The sequence below is a fragment of the Bufo gargarizans genome, chromosome 3 (assembly GCF_014858855.1).
Source record: "Bufo gargarizans isolate SCDJY-AF-19 chromosome 3, ASM1485885v1, whole genome shotgun sequence".
Lineage (NCBI taxonomy): Eukaryota > Metazoa > Chordata > Amphibia > Anura > Bufonidae > Bufo > Bufo gargarizans.
The window spans coordinates 42,720,918-42,743,756 of record NC_058082.1 but is presented as its reverse complement, the minus strand read 5'-3'; the positions used below and the strand labels follow the sequence as shown (position 1 = coordinate 42,743,756).

At 44.1% G+C, this 22,839-nt stretch overlaps 1 protein-coding gene across 2 annotated transcripts in view; it reads right to left on the bottom strand.

Annotated features, from left to right (window-relative positions):
- The window catches only part of MYO7A (myosin VIIA), a 148,371-nt gene extending 129,366 nt beyond the window's left edge, over positions 1–19,005 (bottom strand). For both annotated transcript variants that reach the window (XM_044284681.1, XM_044284682.1), the window contains exon 1: positions 18,654–19,005. In XM_044284681.1, coding sequence (XP_044140616.1) covers positions 18,654–18,758 — 105 coding nt within the window. In that variant the 5' untranslated portion in view covers positions 18,759–19,005. The remainder of the gene's footprint in view (positions 1–18,653) is intronic.
- Positions 19,006–22,839: the final 3,834 nt, after the last annotated feature.

Below are 22,839 nucleotides of genomic sequence, written 5' to 3'. Positions count from 1 at the left end.
GTCACCAGGGACAAGGCACTGAACATCTAGTTCCCGAGAGGCAGCATGCTAAACCACAGGGACAGAGCATTTCATCAATAAACCAGCACAGTAAAGACTGTATACCACTAAATCACTAGAAGAAGAAATCATTGGTAAACCACTGGATCAGAACACCAAAACACTAGATTACAGGGGAAAGATTTTTCATGTATGCCAATGGCAGGACACTAATCACTGAATCAACAAGGGAGGAAAACTATTCTTGGATCACTACAATAAAGACTGTAGATGACTAAATCACCAGATTACTAGGGGTAGGACTCTAAACAACTGGATTACCAGGGACAGGACAATAAATGAATAGACTACCCAGTGGCGTATATAGAGAAGGGCCCCATAGCAAGCGTCAAACCAGCCCCCCACACAGGACAGAAGGGTTTCTGCCTAAACCCTTTTCAATGACCTTGGGCCATTTTTCCACTGCCTCATCTGCTAAAAGTTGTCCCTTTAGTGCTCGTTCACACGAACGTTTTTTGCGTTCCGTATACGGACCGTTTATTGCGTTCCGTATACGTTCCGTATATGGAACCATTCATTTCAATGGGTCCGCCAAAAAAACGGAATGTACTCCATGAACATTCCGTTTCCGTATGTCCGCGATTCCATTCCGCTAGATTTTGAGTCTTGTCCTATTCTTGTCCGCAAATCACGGTCCGCGGCTCCATTCAAGTCAATGGGTCCGCAAAAAAAACTGAACACATACGGAAATGCATCTGTATGTCTTCCGTATCTGTTCCGTTTTTTTGCGGAACCATCTATTGAAAATGTTATGCCCAGCCCAATTTTTTCTGTGTAATTACTGTATACTGTATAGGCCATACGGAAAAACGGAACGGAACAGCGGAACCAAAACAGAAACACAACGGAAACAAAAAACGGAACAAGGGATCCGGAAAAAACGGACTGCAAAACACTGAAAAAGCCATACGGTCGTGTGAAAGAGGCCTTAGAGGGTAGAGTCCTGACCAAATTTTCACCACCAGTAGAAGAGGAGATAATCCCAACTAAGACTCGGCCCCCTTTTGCCCTGAGCCCCATAGCAGTCGCATGGTCTGCCGCTATCGTAGTTATGCCCCTGAGACTACCAGGACTAGTGCTCTCAACAAATGGACCACTGGACGCTAGCTCAGTTGGGAAAGTACTATAAAGCAGTGAATCAACAAAAACAGGACACTAAAGGGGGAATTTATTATGTTTTGTTTTGCCACTTTTTGGCATATTTTTCTCACATATTTTTTGCGGGACAAGTTGTAGTTTCTAATGGCTCCATTTATGGTTGCATACCATGTATTGGGAAGCGCAAAAAAAATTCCAAATAGGGTAGAATTTGGAAAAAATGCAATTCTGACAAAGGTTTTTATTTTAATTTTTTACACCGTACACCATGTGGTAAAATTTACCTGTTATCTTCATTCTCCAGGTCAGTACGGTTACAAGGATACCACACTTGTATAATTTTTCTTGCGTTTTAATACTGAAAAAAAATTAAAACCTTTGAGGAAAATTATTATTTTTTATAACCATATTCTGACCCCTATAACTTTTTTGTAGTTATGTGTACAGAGCTGTGTGAGGGCTTACTTTTGCGGGACGATCTGTTCTTTTTAGTGATACCAATTTGAAGTGTGTGCGACTTTTTGCTCACTTTTTATTAAAATATTATTGGGTAGTTGAAGTGACAAAAAAATGGTAATATCGCTGTTTTTATTTTTATTCCCGTTACGCCATTTGCTGTATGCTATTAATATTGTTATATTTTAATAGTATGGGCATTTTTGCATGTGGCGATGCCCATGATGTTTATTTTTTTTATTGTTTCAGTATTTTTATTTTTATTGTAAGGAAAGGGGGGTGATTTGAACTTTTTTTTTTATATTTGCAAAAACTTTTTTTTACTTTTTTTTTTACTTTTTTTAAGTCACCTTGGTGACAATAACTGGCAATCATTAGATTGCCTATTGTGTCCATTGATGTCTATATAGACACCATTGAACACTTAATTTGCACTATACCAATACAATGCTGCCACCTAGTGGTCTGTATTGGCATAGTCATCTAATAGGCACCGAAGCCTGCTTGAGGCTTCAGCCTATTAGATCAATGTAACAGGTTCCCCGATCTCAGCCGGGGAACGCTGTTACCAGAGCGGAAGTGCGCGACTTCTGCTTCCAGACTGCACAGATGCAGGGGTAGTACTATAAACTAGTGGGTCACCAGGGACAGGGCACTAAATCATTATATCACCAGGGGTAGTTCTGGAAAATATTGGTTTACCATGGACAGGACAGTACAACACTAGATCACTAGGGGTAGTACTGTAAATAAGTGTGTCACCAGAGACAGGGCACTAAATCTCTAGATAACCAGGGGTAGTACTGGAAACTAGTGGCTCACCAGGGACAGGACAATAAATCACTAGATCACCAGGGGTAGTTCTGTAAACTAATAGGTCACAAGGGACAGGACAATTAATCACTAGATCACCAGGGGTAGTACTGTAAACTAATGGGTCACCAGGGACAGGACATTAAATCATCAGGGGTAGTACTGGAAACTAGTGGGTCACCAGGGACAGAACGCTAAATCACCAGGAGAAGTACTGTAAACTAGTTGGTCTCCATGGACAGGACAATAAATCACTAGATCACCAGAGGTAGTACTGGAAAGTAATAGGTCACCAGAGACAGGACAATAAATTACTATATCACCAGGAGTAGTTCTGTAAACTAATAGGTCACCAGGGACAGGACAATAAATCATAAGATCACCAGGGGTAGTACTGGAAACTAGTGGGTCCCCAGGGACAGGACACTAAATCATCAGGGGTAGTACTGGAAACAAGTGGGTCCCCAGGGACAGGATGCTAAATCACTAGATCGCCAGGGGTAGTACTGGAGACTAGTGGGTCACCAGGGACAGGACACTAAATCACTAGATCACCAGGGGTAGTAATGGAAACTAGTGGGTCACCAGGGACAGGACAATAAATCACTAGATCACCAGGGGTAGTACTGGAAACTAGTGGGTCACCAGGGACAGGACAATAAATCACTATATCACCAGGAGTAGTTCTGTAAACTAATAGATCACCAGGGACAGGACAAAAAATCACTAGATCACTAGGGGTAGTACTGTAAACTAATGGGTCACCATGGACAGGACACTAAATCATCAGGGGTAGTACTGGAAACTAGTGGGTCCCCAGGGACAGGATGCTAAATCACCAGGGGTAGTACTGGAAACTAGTGGGTCACCAGGGACAGGACAATAAATCACTAGATCACCAGGGGTAGTACTGGAAACTAATGGGTCACCAGGGACAGGACTAGTACTGTAAACTGATGGGTCACCAGGGACAGGACACTAAATCATCAGGGGTAGTACTGGAAACTAGTGGGTCCCCAGGGACAGGATGCTAAATCACTAGATCACCAGGGGTAGTACTGGAAACTAGTGGGTCACCAGGGACAGGACACTAGATCACCAGGGTAGCACTGGAAACTAGTGGGTTACCATGGACAGGGCACTAAATACCTAGATCACCAGGGGCAGTACTGTAAACTAGTGGGTCACCAAGGACAGGACACTAGATCACCAGGGTAGTACTGGAAACTAGTGGATCACCAAAGACAGGACAATAAATCACTAGATCACCAGTGGTAGTACTGTAAACTAGTGGGTCACCAGGGACAGGTCAATAAATCACTAGATCACCAGGAGTAGTACTGTAAACTAGTGGGTCACCAGGGACAGGGCACTAAATCACTAGATCACCAGGGGTAGTACTGGAAACTAGTGGGTCACCAGAGACAGGATGCTAAATCACTAGATTACCAGGGGTAGTCCTAGTGGGTCACCAGGAACAGGACACTAAATCACTAGGGGTAGTACTGTACGCGAATGGGTCACCAGGGACAGGATGCTAATTCACTAGAACACTAGGGGTAGTACTGTAAATTAGTGGGTCACCAGGGACAGGACGCTAAATCACTATATCACCAGGGGTAGTACTGGAAACTAGTGGGTCACCATTGACAGGACATTAAATCACTAGATCACCAGGAGTAGTACTGTAAACTAGTGTGTCACCAGGGACAGGATAGTAGATCACCAGGGTAGTACTGGAAACTAGTGGGTTACCATGGACAGGGCACTAATTCACTAGATCACCAGGGGCAGTACTGGAAACTAGTGGGTCACAAGGGGAAGGGTGCTAAACCACTAGATTACCAGGGGTACTCCTAGTGGGTCACCAGGAACAGGACACTAAATCACTAGGGGTAGTACTGTAAGCGAATGGGTCACCAGGGACAGGATGCTAATTCACTAGAACACTAGGGGTAGTACTGTAAATTAGTGGGTCACCAGGGACAGGACGCTAAATCACCATATCACCAGGGGTAGTACTGGAAACTAGTGGGTCACCAGGGACAGGATAATAAATCACTAGATCACCAGGGGTAGTACTGTAAACTAGTGGGTCACCAGGGACAGGGCACTGAATCACTAGATCACCAGGGGTAGTGCTGTAAACTAGTGGGTCACCAGGGATAGGACACTACTGTAAATGAATTTGGGTAGCACTCTAAAGTACTGGATCACCAGGTCATCAGGGGTAGCACTCTAACCAAATGGATCACTGAGGACATCACATTAGATCTCTTGAGATCAAAAAGATCAAGTGGATCAAAAGAGTAGAACACTAAATTATCAGATCACCAATAGATTAAAAGGGGCAGAACACTAAATCATCAGATCATCAGGGGTAGCACTCTAAACAAATGGATCACTGGAAACACATGAATCACAAAGGATGCAGAAAAGTAGCTACAAGGACGGCTAAGGCTCCATTCACATGTCCGTGGTGTGTTGCGGACCCGCAAATTGCGGATCCACAACACACCCGCCCGGCACCCCTATAGAAATGCCTATTCTTGTCCGCAGCTGCGGACAAGAATAGGACATGTTCTATCTTTTGCGGAGCTGCGGACCCGAAGATCGGGGCCGCGCTCCGCAATTGCGGATGCAGACAGCACACTGTGTGCTGTCCGCATCCATTCAGTCCCCATAGAGAATGAATGGGTCCGCACCCGTTCCGCAAAATTGCCGAACGGATGCGGACCCATTTTGCGGACGTGTGAATGGAGCCTAAGGGCTTCTTCACATCACCATTATGGGATTCCATTATTGTTTTTTCACAGGACTTTTTTTCCGTTCTGCATAAAGGAAACCATTATGAATCCCATAGACTTCTATTATGACAGAAAGCAAAACGGAATGCCTCTTAACCCCTTAAGGACCCTGGGATTTTCCATTTTTGCGTTTTCGTTTTTCACTCCCCGCCTTCCCATAGTCCTTAGGACTATGAGGGCTTATGTTTGCGGTATAAGTTGTAGTTTCTAATGGCGCCATTTATGGTTGCATACCATGTAGTGGGAAGCGCAAAAAAAAATCCAAATGGGGTAGAATTGGGAAAAAATGCAATTCTGACAAAGGTTTTTATTTTTTATTTTACACCGTACACCATGCAGTAAAATTTACCTGTTATCTTTATTCTCCAGGTAAGTACGGTTACAAGGATACCACACTTGTATAATTTTTCTTGCGTTTTAATACTGAATTATTTTTATAACCTTTGAGGAAATTTTTTTTTTAGAACCATTTTCTGACCCCTATAACTTTTATGTAGTTATGTGTACAGAGCTGTGTGAGGGCTTATTTTTTGCGGGACGATATGTTCTTTTCAGTGATACCAAGTGAAGTGTGTGCAACTTTTTGCTCACTTTTTATTAAAAAATTATTGGGTAGTTGAAGTGACAAAAAATGGCAAATTGGCTGTTTTTCATTTTTATTCCCGTTACGCCATTTGCCGTATGCCATTAATATTGTTATATTTTAATAGTATGGGCATTTTCGCATGTGGCGATGCCCATGATGCTCATTTTTTTATTGTTTAAGTATTTTTATTTTAAGGAAAGGGGGGTGAAAAAAAATACCAAACTTCAAAAAAGCTAAATTTAGCCAACTAAGAGAGGCCATAGGCCAAACTAACTGGGACAAAGTCCTCAAAAATAAAAATACAGCCACAAAATGGGATATCTTTAAAAACATCCTAAAATCTCATTGTGAGAGGTACATACCGTATGGGAATAAAAGGTTAAGGAACAAAAAGAAACCAATGTGGATAAATAGAACTGTAAAGAAAGCAATAAATGACAAAAAGAAAGCATATAAAACACTAAAACAGGAGGGGAGCGAAGAAGCACTGAAAAACTATAAGGAAAAAAATAGAACATGTAAAAAACAAATAAAAGCGGCCAAACTAGAGACCGAGAGATTAATTGCCAAAGAGAGTAAAACTAACCCTAAAATGTTCTTCAATTATATAAATGTTAAAAAGTATAAATCTGAAGGTGTCGGCCCTTTAAAGAGTAATGAGGGGGAAGTCGCAGAGAGCGATGAGGAGAAAGCAAAGCTGTTAAATATTTTTTTCTCCAATGTATTCACTGAGGAAAAGAAACTGTCAGATGACATGCCGAATGTTGAAATAAATTCCCCATTAAAAGTGTCCTGTCTGACCCAGGAAGAAGTACATCAGCAACTTAAAAAGATTAAAATAGACAAATAGCCAGGACCGGATGGCATACACCCCCGTATCCTAAGGGAATTAAGTAACGTCATAGCCAGACCCTTATTTCTGATATTTGCAGACTCTATACTGACAGGGAATGTCCCACAGGATTGGCGCATGGCATATGTGGTGCCAATATTCAAAAAGGGGCCAAAAACAGAGCCTGGAAACTATAGGCCGGTAAGTTTAACATCTGTTGTGGGTAAACAGTTTGAAGGTTTTCTGAGAGATTCGTTAATTTCTAACGATAATTTGTTTTCCCTTAGTCCTAACAGCAGCACAGATGGGGTTAACTGCCCCCCGTGGACTGGTAGGACCGGCGGAATTTTTAATGAGCCCAAAGACCTAAACCAATAAAAGAACTCCAGCTCCCTTAAAGGGAGGGGTTCATCCCCCAGCCCACCGTGTATGTTACAAGAAAAAAAGTACTTTAGGGCGGGAAATTTGTGTGCTGCTGTTAGGACTAAGGGAAAACAAATTATCGTTAGAAATTAACGATTCCCTTACGTCCTACCAGCAGCACAGATGGAGAGATAGCAAGAAGAATCCCCTAGGGAGGGTCCTCGGCAGAAGTAAGGACTGTCTGCCCAAAGGCCGAGAACTCAGATATCCTAGCATCGATCCTATAATGGGAGATGAAGGTAGACTCCGAGCTCCAGGAAGCTGCCTTGCAGATCAACTCTAGGGGGAGAAGATTTCTCTCCGCCACAGAGGTAGCTACGGCCCTTGTAGAATGGGCCCTCACAAACTCCGGAGGATCTAAGGCTTGGGAAATGAAGGCTTCCCTAATGGCTTCCTTAACCCAGCGACTAATGGTCGTCTTAGACGCTTTACGGCCTTTTGACTTACCGGCAAACAGGATAAAGAGATTTTCATCCATCCTGAACTCTTTGGATCTATCCACATAGATCTGAAGGCATCTAGCTATGTCCAGTGGATGTCGGACTGGAGCATCTGGGGGAGGAGGCAGAGAGTAATACAGGAAGAGAGACTACCTGATTAATATTTTGAAAGGTAGAAACCTTAGGTCTAAAGTAAGGTAGAAATTTCAAAAGGACCCTATCTTGTAAAAACATGGTATAAGGGTATAACGCGGAGAAAGCTTGAAGCTCCGAAACTCTTTTGGCCGAAGTTATGGCCAGAAGAAAAACCATCTTAAGTGTTAAGAGTTTAAAACTTGCCTCCTCCAAGGGTTCAAAGGGGGGAGATGCTAGCCCCCTAAGAACAACTGACAAATCCCATTGAGGAACGGGTCTCAGTATTGTAGGCTTCAATCTTTCCGCTCCTTTAAGGAAGCGCTTGATGAGCGGGTCCCGAGAATATGGTCTGTTAAGACAGGCCGAGATGGCAAACACTTGGACCTTCAGGGTAGAAGGGGAGAGACCTCTGTCTATCCCATCCTGAAGGAACTGTAGGATCGCTGCGGGGGGCGGATCTGCAGACGCCACCTGATTGGAGCTACAACAAGAGGTGAAGATCCTCATAATCCGGGAGTAGGCCTTTTTGGTAGACTCTGCTCTGGAATGCGATAATGTTCTCAGGACCGACTCAGAGAGCCCTTCTACTCTGGGAAGGGACTGGTCAACCTCCAGGCTGTCATGTTGAATCTGTGCAGATCTGGGCAGAGATGAGTGTCCCACGACACCAGGGTCTGCTCCGGGGGGAGTCTCCAATATTGTCCCCGACTCATCTGAATGAGCTGGGTAAACCAGGATCTCCTGGGCCAATACGGTATGATGGCTATAACCGAGGCCTGATCCTGACGGATTTTCATCAATACCCTCGGGATCATGGAAAAGGGAGGGAAGATGTACGCCAGCCTGAACCTCCACGGTATTGTCAGAGCATCTATCGCCAGGGGGTTGTCCTCCCTGTAAAGGGAACAGAACCTCTGTACCTTGGCGTTGAACTTGGTTGCCATGAGATCCACCTCTGGCATCCCCCACCTGAGGACTAATTGTTTGAAGATCTCCGGATGTAATGACCATTCCATGGTCGGTAGGCCGCGACTTAGGCGGTCCGCGATGACATTGAGGGAGCCTTTGATGTGAGTGGCGGATAGATGGGATAGGTTCAGCTCTGCCCACCGAAGAATTACCCCAATCTCTAAAAGAAGGGGTACGGATCTTGTGCCTCCCTGCTTGTTTATATAAAGCACGGCAGTCATATTGTCTGACTGGACTTTCACTGCTTTGCCCCGAATCCGAGGGGCGAAGTGAAGGAGGGCTAGCCGGATAGCACGCATCTCGCGGAGGTTTGAAGAAAGAAGCCGCTCCTGAGGAGACCAGGATCCCCGAACTGGGGACCCGTCTAGATGAGCGCCCCAGCCTACAAGGGACGCGTCCGTGGTCAATATGAGCCAAGCTGGTTGGGTCATAGACTTCCCTTCTGGTAGATGGAACCACCATCTGAGGGAATTCCGGGATTGGTTGGATAGGGAGCACAGGGAATCTAGCCCCTTGGGGCTGCCGTTCCATTTGCTTAAGACCTCCGATTGAAGAGGTCGGAGGTGCCATAAAGCCCAAGGGACTGCATCCGCAGCCGCTGACATGAGCCCCACCATCTTCATGAGGGTCCGTATGGAGACTCGTCGTGGTACGTAAAGGAACCTTGCTAGGTCCTGAATCCGCATTCTTCTTTCCGGTGTCAACTGGAGGGACATCTGCAGAGAGTCGATTATGAATCCCAGATAATGGATAGAAGTCGAAGGGCTCACGTTCGACTTCGACCAGTTGACCATCCAGCCTAGGCAGAGCAGAAAAGAAATTGCGACATGAAGATGGTGGGAAAGTAGAGGGACAGAAGGGGCTAGAAGAAGCCAGTCGTCCAGGTAAGGGACAATGGTCAGACCTTGGAGTCTCAATGCTGCCACAACCGATACTACCACCTTGGTGAAGATCAGGGGGGCAGACGAGATTCCGAAGGGAAGGGCGGCAAACTGGAAATGTTTGCACACTCCTGATATCTGGACCGCGATCCTGAGAAACTTCCGGGAGGAAGGATGGATCGGGATGTGGAGGTAAGCATCTTTGAGGTCCAGAGTAGCCATCACATCCCCAGGGTTGAGGAGGTGGCTGACTGACCTTATGGTTTCCATGCGGAACCTGGTCCTCCTTATGAAACGATTGAGAAATCTCAAATCTATAATCATCCGAAGATCTCCTGTCTTTTTGGGTACCAGGAAAACTGGAGAATAAATCCCTAGACCCTTCTCCCCTGCCGGTACCTCCTCCAGGGCTCCCTTGGAAAGGTAGTCTTGGATATAGGCTTCCAAGACCCTTTGCCTGGTTGGCAAAAAACTGCGTGTGGCAATGAATCTTCCTGGGGGGGGGGGGGGGGGGGAGAAATAAGGTCTATTAGATAGCCGACGGCTACTATATTTTGGACCCAAGGGTCCCGGATTTCCTGGGCCCATACGTGGCTGAAGTGAAGAAGACGCCCCCCCACAGAAAGGTGGGGGAGGGGTACGGGAAAATCCAGAGGCGTAACGGCAGGGATAGCAGGGTTTATCCAAGAGCCTCTGAGAGGCCCATAGTCAGGAGGGCTTTGCCTCCCTGGTGGGTTTGCGGGAACGCCTAGAGAACTTTCTAGGCGGCCCCCCCCCCCCAATCCTTACGTCCCTGCTGTCCTGGTCGGCCTCCGCGGGCTTGTCTTCCCCTGCCTCGAAAGGGCTGTTGGGGAAGGCTCTTCCCCTTTTTGTCTGATAGACCCTCCATAATGGTGTCTAGCTCAGATCCGAACAGACGGTTCGGTTCAAAGGGGAGCCCACAGAGGTTGTATTTGGACGCGTTATCCGCGTTCCAAGGTTTGAGCCACAGAGGTCTCCTGGCGGCAGACACTAAAGCCATAGTCTTGGCCGCCAACTTTAATTGGAGTTGGGCTGTGTCACAGAGAAAATCCATGGCTAGGTTGACGGACTTAAAGGCAGCGAGGATATCGTCCCGAGAGACACTCTGGTCAACATCCGTCTGGATCTGGTTCAGCTTGGTTCTGAGGAAGGAGGAGACCTCTGTGGCAGCAATAGAAGTCGAGGCCGAGGCTGCGGCCGCCGAGTAACCTCTTCTGAGGGTGCACTCTGCCCTCCTATCTAGGGGGTCCTGCAGGCTAGACCCATCATCTGCAGGGACCAGAGTGCGCCTGGACAACTTGGCAATCGCCATGTCCACCTTAGGAATGGAACCCCATGATTCCACTAATGGTATAGCCATAGGAAACATTAGTTTGAACTTCCTGGTAAGGACTGGGCCTTTTTCTGGCTTTTTCCACTCCGTGCGCATCACAGAGAGAGGGGTCTCATCTGCCCTGAAGACCCGCTGGGTCCGGCAGGCGGGATCGGAAGACTCCCCTACGTCAACATCATGGTCCCCCGACCTGATGGACCTTAGAAGCTTCTGGGTCTTTTCCGGTGGAAAGAAGCCAGAAGTTGCTTCTTCCTCATCCGAGGAAGATGACCCCACAGAAAGGGGCATAGGCCTATCGGTGGGGGCGGGCACCTCCATAGGTATCTGGGAGGGAACGGGTAGTCTCTCGTTAAGGAGACTTACGACCCCCTTGATGGAGTCGTCGACATAAGTCTTAGCCCACTGGTACATATCCTGCATTGAAGGCTCTGTAGCAGTGGCGGAACGACAGCTGTTACATCTGGAAAATGGGCAGCTGTCCTCAAGAGGCGTATTGCAATCATAGCAAGCCAGGTGTCTCCTCTTGGTGGCTGATTTCCGTGGCTGATCGGGCTCTGCAGGAGAGGCCATAGCTACAAGGAAACAAAAGGAGAGGAATTTAAACATCATAAAAAATTGAAATAAAAGAAAAAACCTCCCAGATTTTTAGCACGAACCAGAGGAGAGAACAAAGATAGCTGTTAAAGCAAAAAAAGACCGGTCTGAAGGCAATGTCTCACAAATGACAGGAGACTCTGGAGCTAGCTTGTTAAAGCAGCGCAACCAGAGACCGAGTGAGGGAATCAGGGAGCTTAAATAGGATAGCTCCGCCCAGGGGAGTGGTGAAGCTCAGGGCTAAACCTCCCCCTGAAACAGCTATACAAAACAGCCTTCCCTTGTTAAAAAAAGGGGAAAGAAGGCCAAAGCCTAAGTGAGAGTTTCCCCCACATCACCTATTCCCCCCTGCGCAAGAGAAACAACGGCCGAAAAACCCATTCGGCAGACGCCGGGGAAACCGGAAGTGCCGTCGCGGCTAGGGCCGCGTCACTTCCGGTTATGGCGGCGCCCAGGCAAACTTTCTCAGCGGAGCGCTGCCGGCTATAGCAGGGGAGAAGACGGAGGGACATGTGAGCATGTGAAACCACACTGCAATGGGGCGCAAAAAATAAGCGCATCTCCATAAGGGACTAAAGGAGACCTTTTCAGGTCACATGTTAACGTCCCAAACCCCCTGTCTAAAATAAATAAACCAGGGAGAAGACTCGCCAGTCCACCTGTCCAAAGGACAGAAAAAAACACGGTGGGCTGGGGGATGAACCCCTCCCTTTAAGGGAGCTGGAGTTCTTTTATTGGTTTAGGTCTTTGGGCTCATTAAAAATTCCGCCGGTCCTACCAGTCCACGGGGGGCAGTTAACCCCATCTGTGCTGCTGGTAGGACGTAAGGGAAGCTATATTAGAGCATCTCAACAGAAATAAGCAGATAACGCCATATCAGCATGGCTTCGTGAGGGATCGGTCCTGTCAGACTAATTTAATCAGTTTCTATGAGGAGGTAAGTTCTAGACTTGACAGCGGCGAATTAATGGATGTCGTATATCTGGACTTCTCCAAAGCATCTGACACTGTACAGCATAAAAGGTTAGTATATAAAATGAGAATGCTCGGACTGGGAGAAAACGTCTGTATGTGGGTAAGTAACCGGCTGAGGGATAGAAAACAGAAGGGTGGTTATTAATGGTACACACTCAGATCGGGTCACTGTCACTAGTGGAGTACCTCAGGGGTCAGTATTGGGCCCTATTCTCTTCAATATATTTATTATTGATCTTGTAGAAGGCTTGCACAGTAAAGTATCAATTTTCGCAGATGACACTAAACTGTGTAAAGTAATTTACACTGATGAGGACAGTATACTGTATATATACTACAGCGGACATTATACTGTATATATATACTACAGAGGACAGTGTACTGTGTATATATACTACAGAGGACAGTATACTATATATATATACTACAGAGGACAGTATACTGTATATATATATATATTACAGATGACAGTATACTACTACAGAGGGATCTGGATAGATTGGAGGCTTGGGCAGAGAAGTGGCAGATGAGGTTTAACACTGACAAATGTAAAGTTATGTACATGGGAAGGAATAATGCAAGTCACCCGTACATACTAAATGGTAAAACACTCGGTAACACTGACATGGAAAAGGACCTAGGAATTTTAATAAACAGCAAACTAAGCTGCAAAAACCAGTGTCAGGCAGCTGCTGCCAAGGCCAATAAGATAATGGGTTGCATCAGAAGGGGCATAGATGCCGGTGATGAGAACATAGTCCTACCACTTTACACATCATTAGTCAGACCACACATGGAGTACTGTGTACAGTTCTGGGCTCCTGTGACCAAGGCAGACATAGCAGAGCTGGAGAGGGTCCAGAGGAGGGCAACTAAAGTAATAACTGGAATGGGGCAACTACAGTACCCTGAAAGATTATCAAAATTAGGGTTATTCACTTTAGAAAAAAGACGACTGAGGGGAGATCTAATTACTATGTATAAATATATCAGGGGTCAGTACAGAGATCACTCCCATCATCTATTTATCCCCAGGACTGTGACTGTGACGAGGGGACATCCTCTGCGTCTGGAGGAAAGAAGGTTTGTACACAGACATAGAAGAGGATTCTTTACGGTAAGAGCAGTGAGACTATGGAGCTCTCTGCCTGAGGAGGTGGTGATGGTGAGTACAATAAAGGAATTCAGGAGGGGCCTGGATGTATTTCTGGAGCGTAATAATATTACAGGCTATAGCTACTAGAGAGGGGTCGCTGATCCAGGGAGTTATTCTGATGCCTGATTGGAGTCGGGAAGGAAGTTTATATTCCCCTAAAGTGGAGAAAATTGGCTTCTACCTCACAGGATTTTTATTTTTTTTTTGCCTTCCTCTGGATCAACTTGCAGGATAACAGGCCGAAATGGATGGACAAATGTCTTTTTTGGCCTTATGTACTATGTTACTATGTTACTATGAATTGAATTTTTATTTATTTTTTATATATATATATTTGCAAAAACTTTTTTTTTTTTTTACTTTTTTTAAGTCACCTTGGGTGACAATAACTGCCAATCATTAGATTGCCTATTGTGTTCATTGATTTCTATAAAGACACCATTGAACACTTCATTTGCACTATACCAATACAATGCTGCCACCTAGTGGTCTGTATAGGTATAGTCATCTAATAGGCACCGAAGCCTGCTTGAGGCTTCAGCCTATTAGATCAATGTAACAGGTTCCCCGATCTCAGCCGGGGAACGCTGTACCAGAGCGGAAGTGCGCGACTTCTGCTTCCGGACTGCGCAGATGCCGTGGTCACATTTGACCACGGCAGCTGAAAGGGAAAATGTATGCGATCAGCCTTATGGCTAATCGCATACATGTGCCGTGGGTCTCTGCTATTTAAAATGGCGCCTGCTGCACATGCGAGTGGATGCCATGTTTGGGGATCGGACTTCCGCCGTACATGCCCTTAAAGGGTTAAAGACTTCCGTTTTGCTTTCCGTCATAATACAATTCTATGGGCAGCATAACGGATCCGTCCTGGTTTTCTGTTATGCAGGACTGGACTCCTGCTTAAGGCCTCTTTTACACGACCGTATGGCTTTTTTAGTGTTTTGCAGTCTGTTTTGCACGGATCTGTTGTTCTGTTTTTGGTTTCCGCAATAATAGGACATGTTCTATCTTTCAACGGAACGGAACAACGGAATTACCGAAAACGTAATGCATACAAGCACATTCCGTTTTTTTTACGGAACCATTGAATGAATGGTTCCGTATACAGACCGTATACGGAACACAAAAAACGGCCCGTAAGGCCTCATGCACACGACCGTTGTGTGCATCCGTGTCGGTTTTTCCGTTTTCCGTGATTTTCTGCGGACCCATTGACTTTCAATGGGTCCGTTGAAAACTCAGAAAATGCACCATTGTTCATCCGCGGCCGTGATCCGTGTTTCCCATCCGTCAAAAAAATATGACCTGTCCTATTTTTTTGACGGACAACGGTTCATGGACCCATTCAAGTCAATGGGTCCGTGAAAAAACACGGATGCACACAAGATTGTCATCCGCGTCAGTGATCCGTGTCCGTAGGCTACCTTCATACAGACGGATCCGAAGATCCGTCTGCATAAAAGCTTTTTCAGATCTAAGTTTTCACTTCGTAAAAACTCAGATCCGACAGTATATTCTAACACAGAGGCGTTCCCATGGTGATGGGGATGCTTCAAGTGAGAATATACTACGAACTGTGTACATGACTGCCCCCTGCTGCCTGGCAGCACCCGACCTCTTATAGGGGGCTGTGATCCGCACAATTAACCCCTAATTGTGCGTATCATAGCCCCCTGTAAGAGATCAGGTGCTGCCAGGCAGCAGGAGGCAGACCCCCCTCGCTCCCCAGTTTAAATTTCATTGGTGGCCAGTGAAACCCCCCTCCCTCCCTCTGCTGTATTAATTTCATGGGTGGCCAGTGTGCGGCCACCCATGAAGAAAAAACGGACACGGATCACGGAACTACGGGACCCATTTTTGCGGACCACAAAAAAAACGGTCGTGTGGATGAGGCCTAAATGAAAAAAAAAAAACGGTTGTGTGAAAGAGGCCTAATGGAAACCAGGACGGATCCATCATGCTGCCCATAGACCTGTATTATGAAGGATCAAAACGGAATGTCTCTTAAAGGCTTCCATTTTGACTTCCGTCTTATGGATTCCGTTATTTTTCGTTTTAACCATGTTATAACGGAAAACAATAACGGAATCCATAAGGGTGATGTGAACAACCCCCTATTATGCCATGGAGGGCGCAGGGACAGGACACTGCAGAGGCACCCACACCTAGCTGATCACTGTGATGTGGGCAGGATGCCATGGAGTCACCAGGGAGTATGTTTGTGCTGTTGTTTGGTATAGGAGGTGGCGGCACTTTTTCTTTGTTATGCTCTTTAAGAGTAAAAGGTTGTGGTTTTCTTTTGAGAATATCTCCCGGATATTTGCACCCACAGTGCACACACGAGCAAGTATACCGACTGCTTACCGTCGCCCAGAGGTGATTATGTAACATGTAGGTTCTCCCCTGGCACCAAGTAGTATAATAAAATATACAACAACAACTCCCATCATGTCCTGACAACCTCAGGCCTCGCAACAGCAGGACTGACACAGGTTTGCCAAAACTGGTATTGCAGATTTTTTTTCTCGGCCAGCCCCTGTTCTCTGTTATCAGCCATTTCTTGTAGTGTTCCTCCAGGAGAACAGGCCATGGAGTTTTGATGCGCTGGATTTGTAATCAAATTTATGCGTGCGCAGTCCTGTCCGCTGTATAGCGTACATATACAGTGTCTGCATAACAGTACCACTTATTAAATACAGTACATAGCAGTGCCATACAGCACCTACATCATAATACCATACAGTAACTACTGTACATATACAGCGCCTACATCATAATACCCTACATATTACCTACTGTACATATACAGCGCCTACATCATAATACCCTACATATTACCTACTGTACATATACAGCGCCTACATCATAATACCATACAGTAACTACTGTACATATACAGTCCCTACATCATAATACCATACATAGTACCTACTGTACATATACAGTCCCTACATCATAATACCATACAGTAACTACTGTACATATACAGTCCCTACATCATAATACCATACAGTAACTACTGTACATATACAGTCCCTACATCATAATACCATACAGTAACTACTGTACATATACAGTCCCTACATCATAATACCATACAGTAACTACTGTACATATACAGCGCCTACATCATAATACCATACAGTAACTACTGTACATATACAGTCCCTACATCATAATACCATACATAGTACCTACTGTACATATACAGTCCCTACATCATAATACCATACAGTAACTACTGTACATATACAGTCCCTACATCATAATACCATACAGTAACTACTGTACATATACAGCGCCTACATCATAATACCATACAGTAACTACTGTACATATACAGTCCCTACATAATAATACCATACAGTAACTACTGTACATATACAGTCCCTACATCATAATACCATACAGTAACTACTGTACATATACAGCGCCTACATCATAATACCATACAGTAACTACTGTACATATACAGCGCCTACATAATAATACCATACAGTAACTACTGTACATATACAGTCCCTACATCATAATACCATACAGTAACTACTGTACATATACAGTCCCTACATCATAATACCATACAGTAACTACTGTACATATACAGCGCCTACATCATAATACCATACAGTAACTACTGTACATATACAGCGCCTACATCATAATACCATACAGTAACTACTGTACATATACAGCGCCTACATCATAATACCATACAGTAACTACTGTACATATACAGCGCCTACATAATAATACCATACAGTAACTACTGTACATATACAGTCCCTAAATAATACCATACAGTAACTACTGTACATATACAGTCCCTAAATAATACCATACAGTAACTACTGTACATATACAGTCCCTACATCATAATACCATACAGTAACTACTGTACATATACAGTCCCTACATCATAATACCATACAGTAACTACTGTACATATACAGTCCCTACATCATAATACCATACAGTAACTACTGTACATATACAGTCCCTACATCACAATACCATACATATTACCTACTGTACATATACAGCCCCTACATCATAATACCATACAGTAACTACTGTACATATACAGCGCCTACATAATAATACCATACATATTACCTACTGTACATATACAGCCCCTACATAATACCATACAGTAACTACTGTACATATACAGCGCCTACTCAATAATACCATACATATTACCTACTGTACATATACAGCGCCTACATAATAATACCATACAGTAACTACTGTACATATACAGCGCCTACTCAATAATACCATACATATTACCTACTGTACATATACAGCGCCTACATAATAATACCATACATAGTACCTACTGTACATATACAGCGCCTACATAATAATACCATACAGTAACTACTGTACATATACAGCGCCTACTCAATAATACCATACATATTACCTACTGTACATATACAGCGCCTACATAATAATACCATACATAGTACCTACTGTACATATACAGCGCCTACATAATAATACCATACATAGTACCTACTGTACATATACAGCGCCTACATAATAATGCCCTACATATTACCTACTGTACATTTACAGCGCCCACATAATAGTACCACACATTAAATACAGTACATAGCAGTGCCTACATAATAATGCCCTAAATATTACCTACTGTACATATACAGCGCCCACATAATAGTACCACACATTAAATACAGTACATAGCAGTGCCATACAGTCCCTACATAATAGTGTGAGATATTAAATACCTAACATCGCAATACAGTGCCAAAAACAGTACTGACTAGTGTGCCAATGAGAACACTATATAGGCTTATATAAAACCGGCATCATTATGTAAAAGTGATGGGCACACTTGTGGTGGGGTACTCTGGGAATGGCCCCTTTTGTCCATGCTATATTCTGGCCCTTCATGTATTTTACAAAATTTTAAGAAAACATTTCAGATTGTTTATTATAGGAACATTTTTAAACCAAAGGCCAGTATAAGAGACCTCAGGTCCATTGGCGCCCCCGTCCCACATGTGGCACCCCACGGGTATGGTAACACTAGATCTCTCACCGGTAGTAGCGTGCTGGGTTTCAGAGCTTGGTTAATGTTACGTAGTAGAGCCCACTTGCCCTGGTCTTTTTCCAAGACGTCCTCCACTCCTCTGCGTTGGTACATCCCGACCTTTCGCAGTCAGTAGTTCAAAAAAACACAATGTACAGACCACAACCTCACCACCATGCTCACCGCCACGTCAAAATCCACAATATTCCAATCAAAGAAGAGTGTCCATGTCATTGGAAGACATCACCAAAAATTCAAAAACGTCCCTCAAAGAGTCCAACAATGTATCAATCCTCCACATCGACCATCGATAAGCAAAAGTTGAGGCTTCAAAAACACTTATGGGGATCTGAGGAACCTTCCTTGGCCAAGTCCTGGTGAACTCTGAGACAGATCACTCTCCTTGGAGGAGCCTTTGAGAGTCCGTCTTGGTACTTATTAATCTGCAGATGGCCCCGGTGGTATGTGACACATGGCTTTTGATTAACTTAATACCTTAACAACCACCAGTAAAGGCAAAGCACTAAGGGAACCCAAGACCCACCTGCAGCTCCTCAGTGTCTACACAGATAGCCTACCTCCATAGCAACCCTTCTTACATAATTCATGGATTTGTCACCTTCCTTAAGCAGTCCGTGCTCCTCCGAGGATTCACTGCTGTCCAGGCCTCCTGTTAATCAATTTCTATTAAGCAAAACCAATAGATGGAATCATTGATGGAGGACGTCTGACCAGAGATGACAGGCCGCAGTGAAGAAGATGGGGATATATCAGTCTGTGAGAACTGTTCTGGAGCATTTCATCCAGAAGATACAGAACTTGTCTCTCTATCAAATCTATCTATCTCTCATATATCTATCTATCTATCTATCTCCTATCTGTCTATCTATCTATCTATCTATCTATCTATCTATCTATCTCATATCTATCTCTATTATCTATCTATGTATCTATCTATCTATGTATCTATCTATCTCATATCTATCTCCTATCTATCTATCTATCTATCTATCTATCTATCTATTATCTCCTATCTATCTATCTATCTATCTATCTATCTATCTATCTATTATCTATCTATCTATCTATTATCTATCTATCTATCTATCTATTATCTATCTCATATCTATCTATCTTTCTCTCTAACTAGGCATTTCTCAAGTCCAGAGGTCCACAAATAGCAGAATGAACTGCCATAGACTGTATGTGAACATATGGTTGAATATGCTTTATTTTCGATAGATAGATAGCAGATAAATGACAGACAGATTGCGTGTGTGTTTGCACATGCCAGTATGCTGCTACTTATAGTCCTTGTTTGCATTTACATTGCAGCCATGGTAGCATGCACCTGAACCCCTTTTATTACATTGTTTTGGAGGTGCTGGTCCAACTCTGTTTTCTGGTTTAGATAAATAAAAAATCCCACGGCACTCCCAAAAGAAGTAGATCAAAAGTATTGTTCTTTAATTACCAAACATTGATGTTTCAGTCCTCTTGCTGGGACTTGAGAAAAGTTCCAATAAGAGGACTGAAACGCCGCTGTCTGGTGATTAAAGAACAATACTTTTGATCTACTTCTTTTGGGAGTGCCGTGGGATTTTTTATTTATCTATTGGATGTTGGATCGCTTCTGCAGCCGCAGGCAGTGCATTATATCGCAGTGCATTATATCGCAGTGCATTATACCGCAGTGCATTATACCGCAGTGCATTATACCGCAGTGCATTATACCGCAGTGCATTATATCGCAGTGCATTATACCGCAGTGCATTATACCGCAGTGCATTATATCGCAGTGCATTATACCGCAGTGCATTATACCGCAGTGCATTATATCGCAGTGCATTATACCGCAGTGCATTATACCGCAGTGCATTATACCGCAGTGCATTATACCGCAGTGCATTATACCGCAGTGCATTATACCGCAGTGCATTATATCGCAGTGCATTATACCGCAGTGCATTATACCGCAGTGCATTATACCGCAGTGCATTATACCGCAGTGCATTATACCGCAGTGCATTATACCGCAGTGCATTATACCGCAGTGCATTATACCGCAGTGCATTATACCGCAGTGCATTATATCGCAGTGCATTATATCGCAGTGCATTATATCGCAGTGCATTATATCGCAGTGCATTATACCGCAGTGCATTATACCGCAGTGCATTATACAGCAGTGCATTATATCGCAGTGCATTATACAGCAGTGCATTATATCGCAGTGCATTATACAGCAGTGCATTATATCGCAGTGCATTATATCGCAGTGCATTATATCGCAGTGCATTATATCGCAGTGCCGCTCACAGTATTTGCTTTAGATAGACAGATAGATGTGACGTTCCAGCAGCGGTCCGCTCTCTCCTTCTCATTTGTCTTATATTCTGATGGTAATACTGGACAATGGGGAATTGATGGCTCCTCGCTGTCCACCAGCTGGCCGGGATGTGTGGTCATATCCCCAGGGAAACCAGCACTGAGCACACTGTCAATAATGTATGAATGAGAGCGGGCGACCTCGTGTATCACCGCAGACACTATAATATATTCAGGTAAACCACACCACAACCCAGGAAATATACCGCAGTCCTATATACACCACAACCCAGGAAATATACCGCAGTCCTATATACACCACAACCCAGGAAATATACCGCAGTCCTATATACACCACAACCCAGGAAATATAATACAACCCCGTAAATATACTGCAGTCCTATATACACCACAACCCAGGAAATATACTGCAACCCCGTAAATATACCGCAATCCTATATATACACCACAACCCAGGAAATATACTGCAACCCTGTAAATATACTGCAGTCCTATATAGACCACAACCCTGTAAATATACTGCAACCCTGTAAATATACTGCAGTCCTATATACACCACAACCCAGGAAATATACTGCAACCCCGTAAATATACCGCAGTCCTATATACACCACAACCCAGGGAATATACTGCAACCCTGTAAATATACCGCAGTATATAGGACACCACAACCCAGGAAATATACTGCAGTCCTATATATACACCACAACCCAGAGAAATATATTGCAAGCCTATAAATATACCGCAAGCCTATATATACACCACGACCTCAGAGGCTAGTACTGAGGGTATTGTGGCTGTTATAGAGGGAGGCTGCCAGTACAGTAGATGTCACTTTTTATGAGGGCACAGTGAATGCTTCTGTTATGGCAGTAGTATTGATAACACTTTATAAGTTTACAGAGCATGAGCTTCTAGTTATTGCAATACTACTACTCTCATCATACCCGACAGCACTGGGAAGCCTTCCCTATTGTCTATCTTAGAATCATTTTCTCCTTTCCTTTCTTAAAGGAAGTGAAAAAAATATATATCTTGGCTGATTGAATCTCCCTTTTTGCAGCACATTGCAGATGGAAGGTCACAAATGGGCTGGGCACCTCCGGTTCTGGTAGGTTAAGAGGCATCCTACCCAGTACTAGAAAGATGGGCCCAATAAAGTGGCCAGTAAAGGCATATTTCACGTAAATATATTTTTGTTCTAAATTCTGCACTCATTACATTCTTAATATATCTGTTGGTTTTTCGGATACAGAGGGAGCTCTCTGAATGCTGTGCTATTATTGTGTATACAGAAAGACCCTAAGCCCCCTCTAGTGGTGGCTGCAGGAAACCAAAATGTTAATATTTGTCTAAACAGGTGAGTTCTGAGATAAGGTGAGGTGATATTTCTCAGCACAGAATGCTGGACGTAAAATTAACATGGCATTAAAAGGTGGCGTTCCTTAAAAATAATGTTGTTGCTGATCTCTGAGCACAAGGTACAAATCAAATACTTCTGAGGAAGAAAGCCCCAAGACTCCTTAAGGCAGCTGAGACAATCTGCTAAAAGTGAAAAATGCAAGTCATCGAGAAATGATAAGAACCATAGTTCTTACCAAACAATCCATTTTAACGTTACTGCCCCTTTAAGCAGCTGTTTTTGCAGTAGACATTGACCAGAGGCTGCGGGTCACCTCCTGGTGGAGACATAAATAGAACATACATCTTGGAATTTCTCCCCTGACGACTTTTAATGCTGAGATTGAGATAATTTGATCAAGTGACTTCTGGGAGTTCGGACGTAGTGTCATAAATGTCACCACACGATCAAAGCCGTTCACAGAAACACGGAGACAGCATCGTC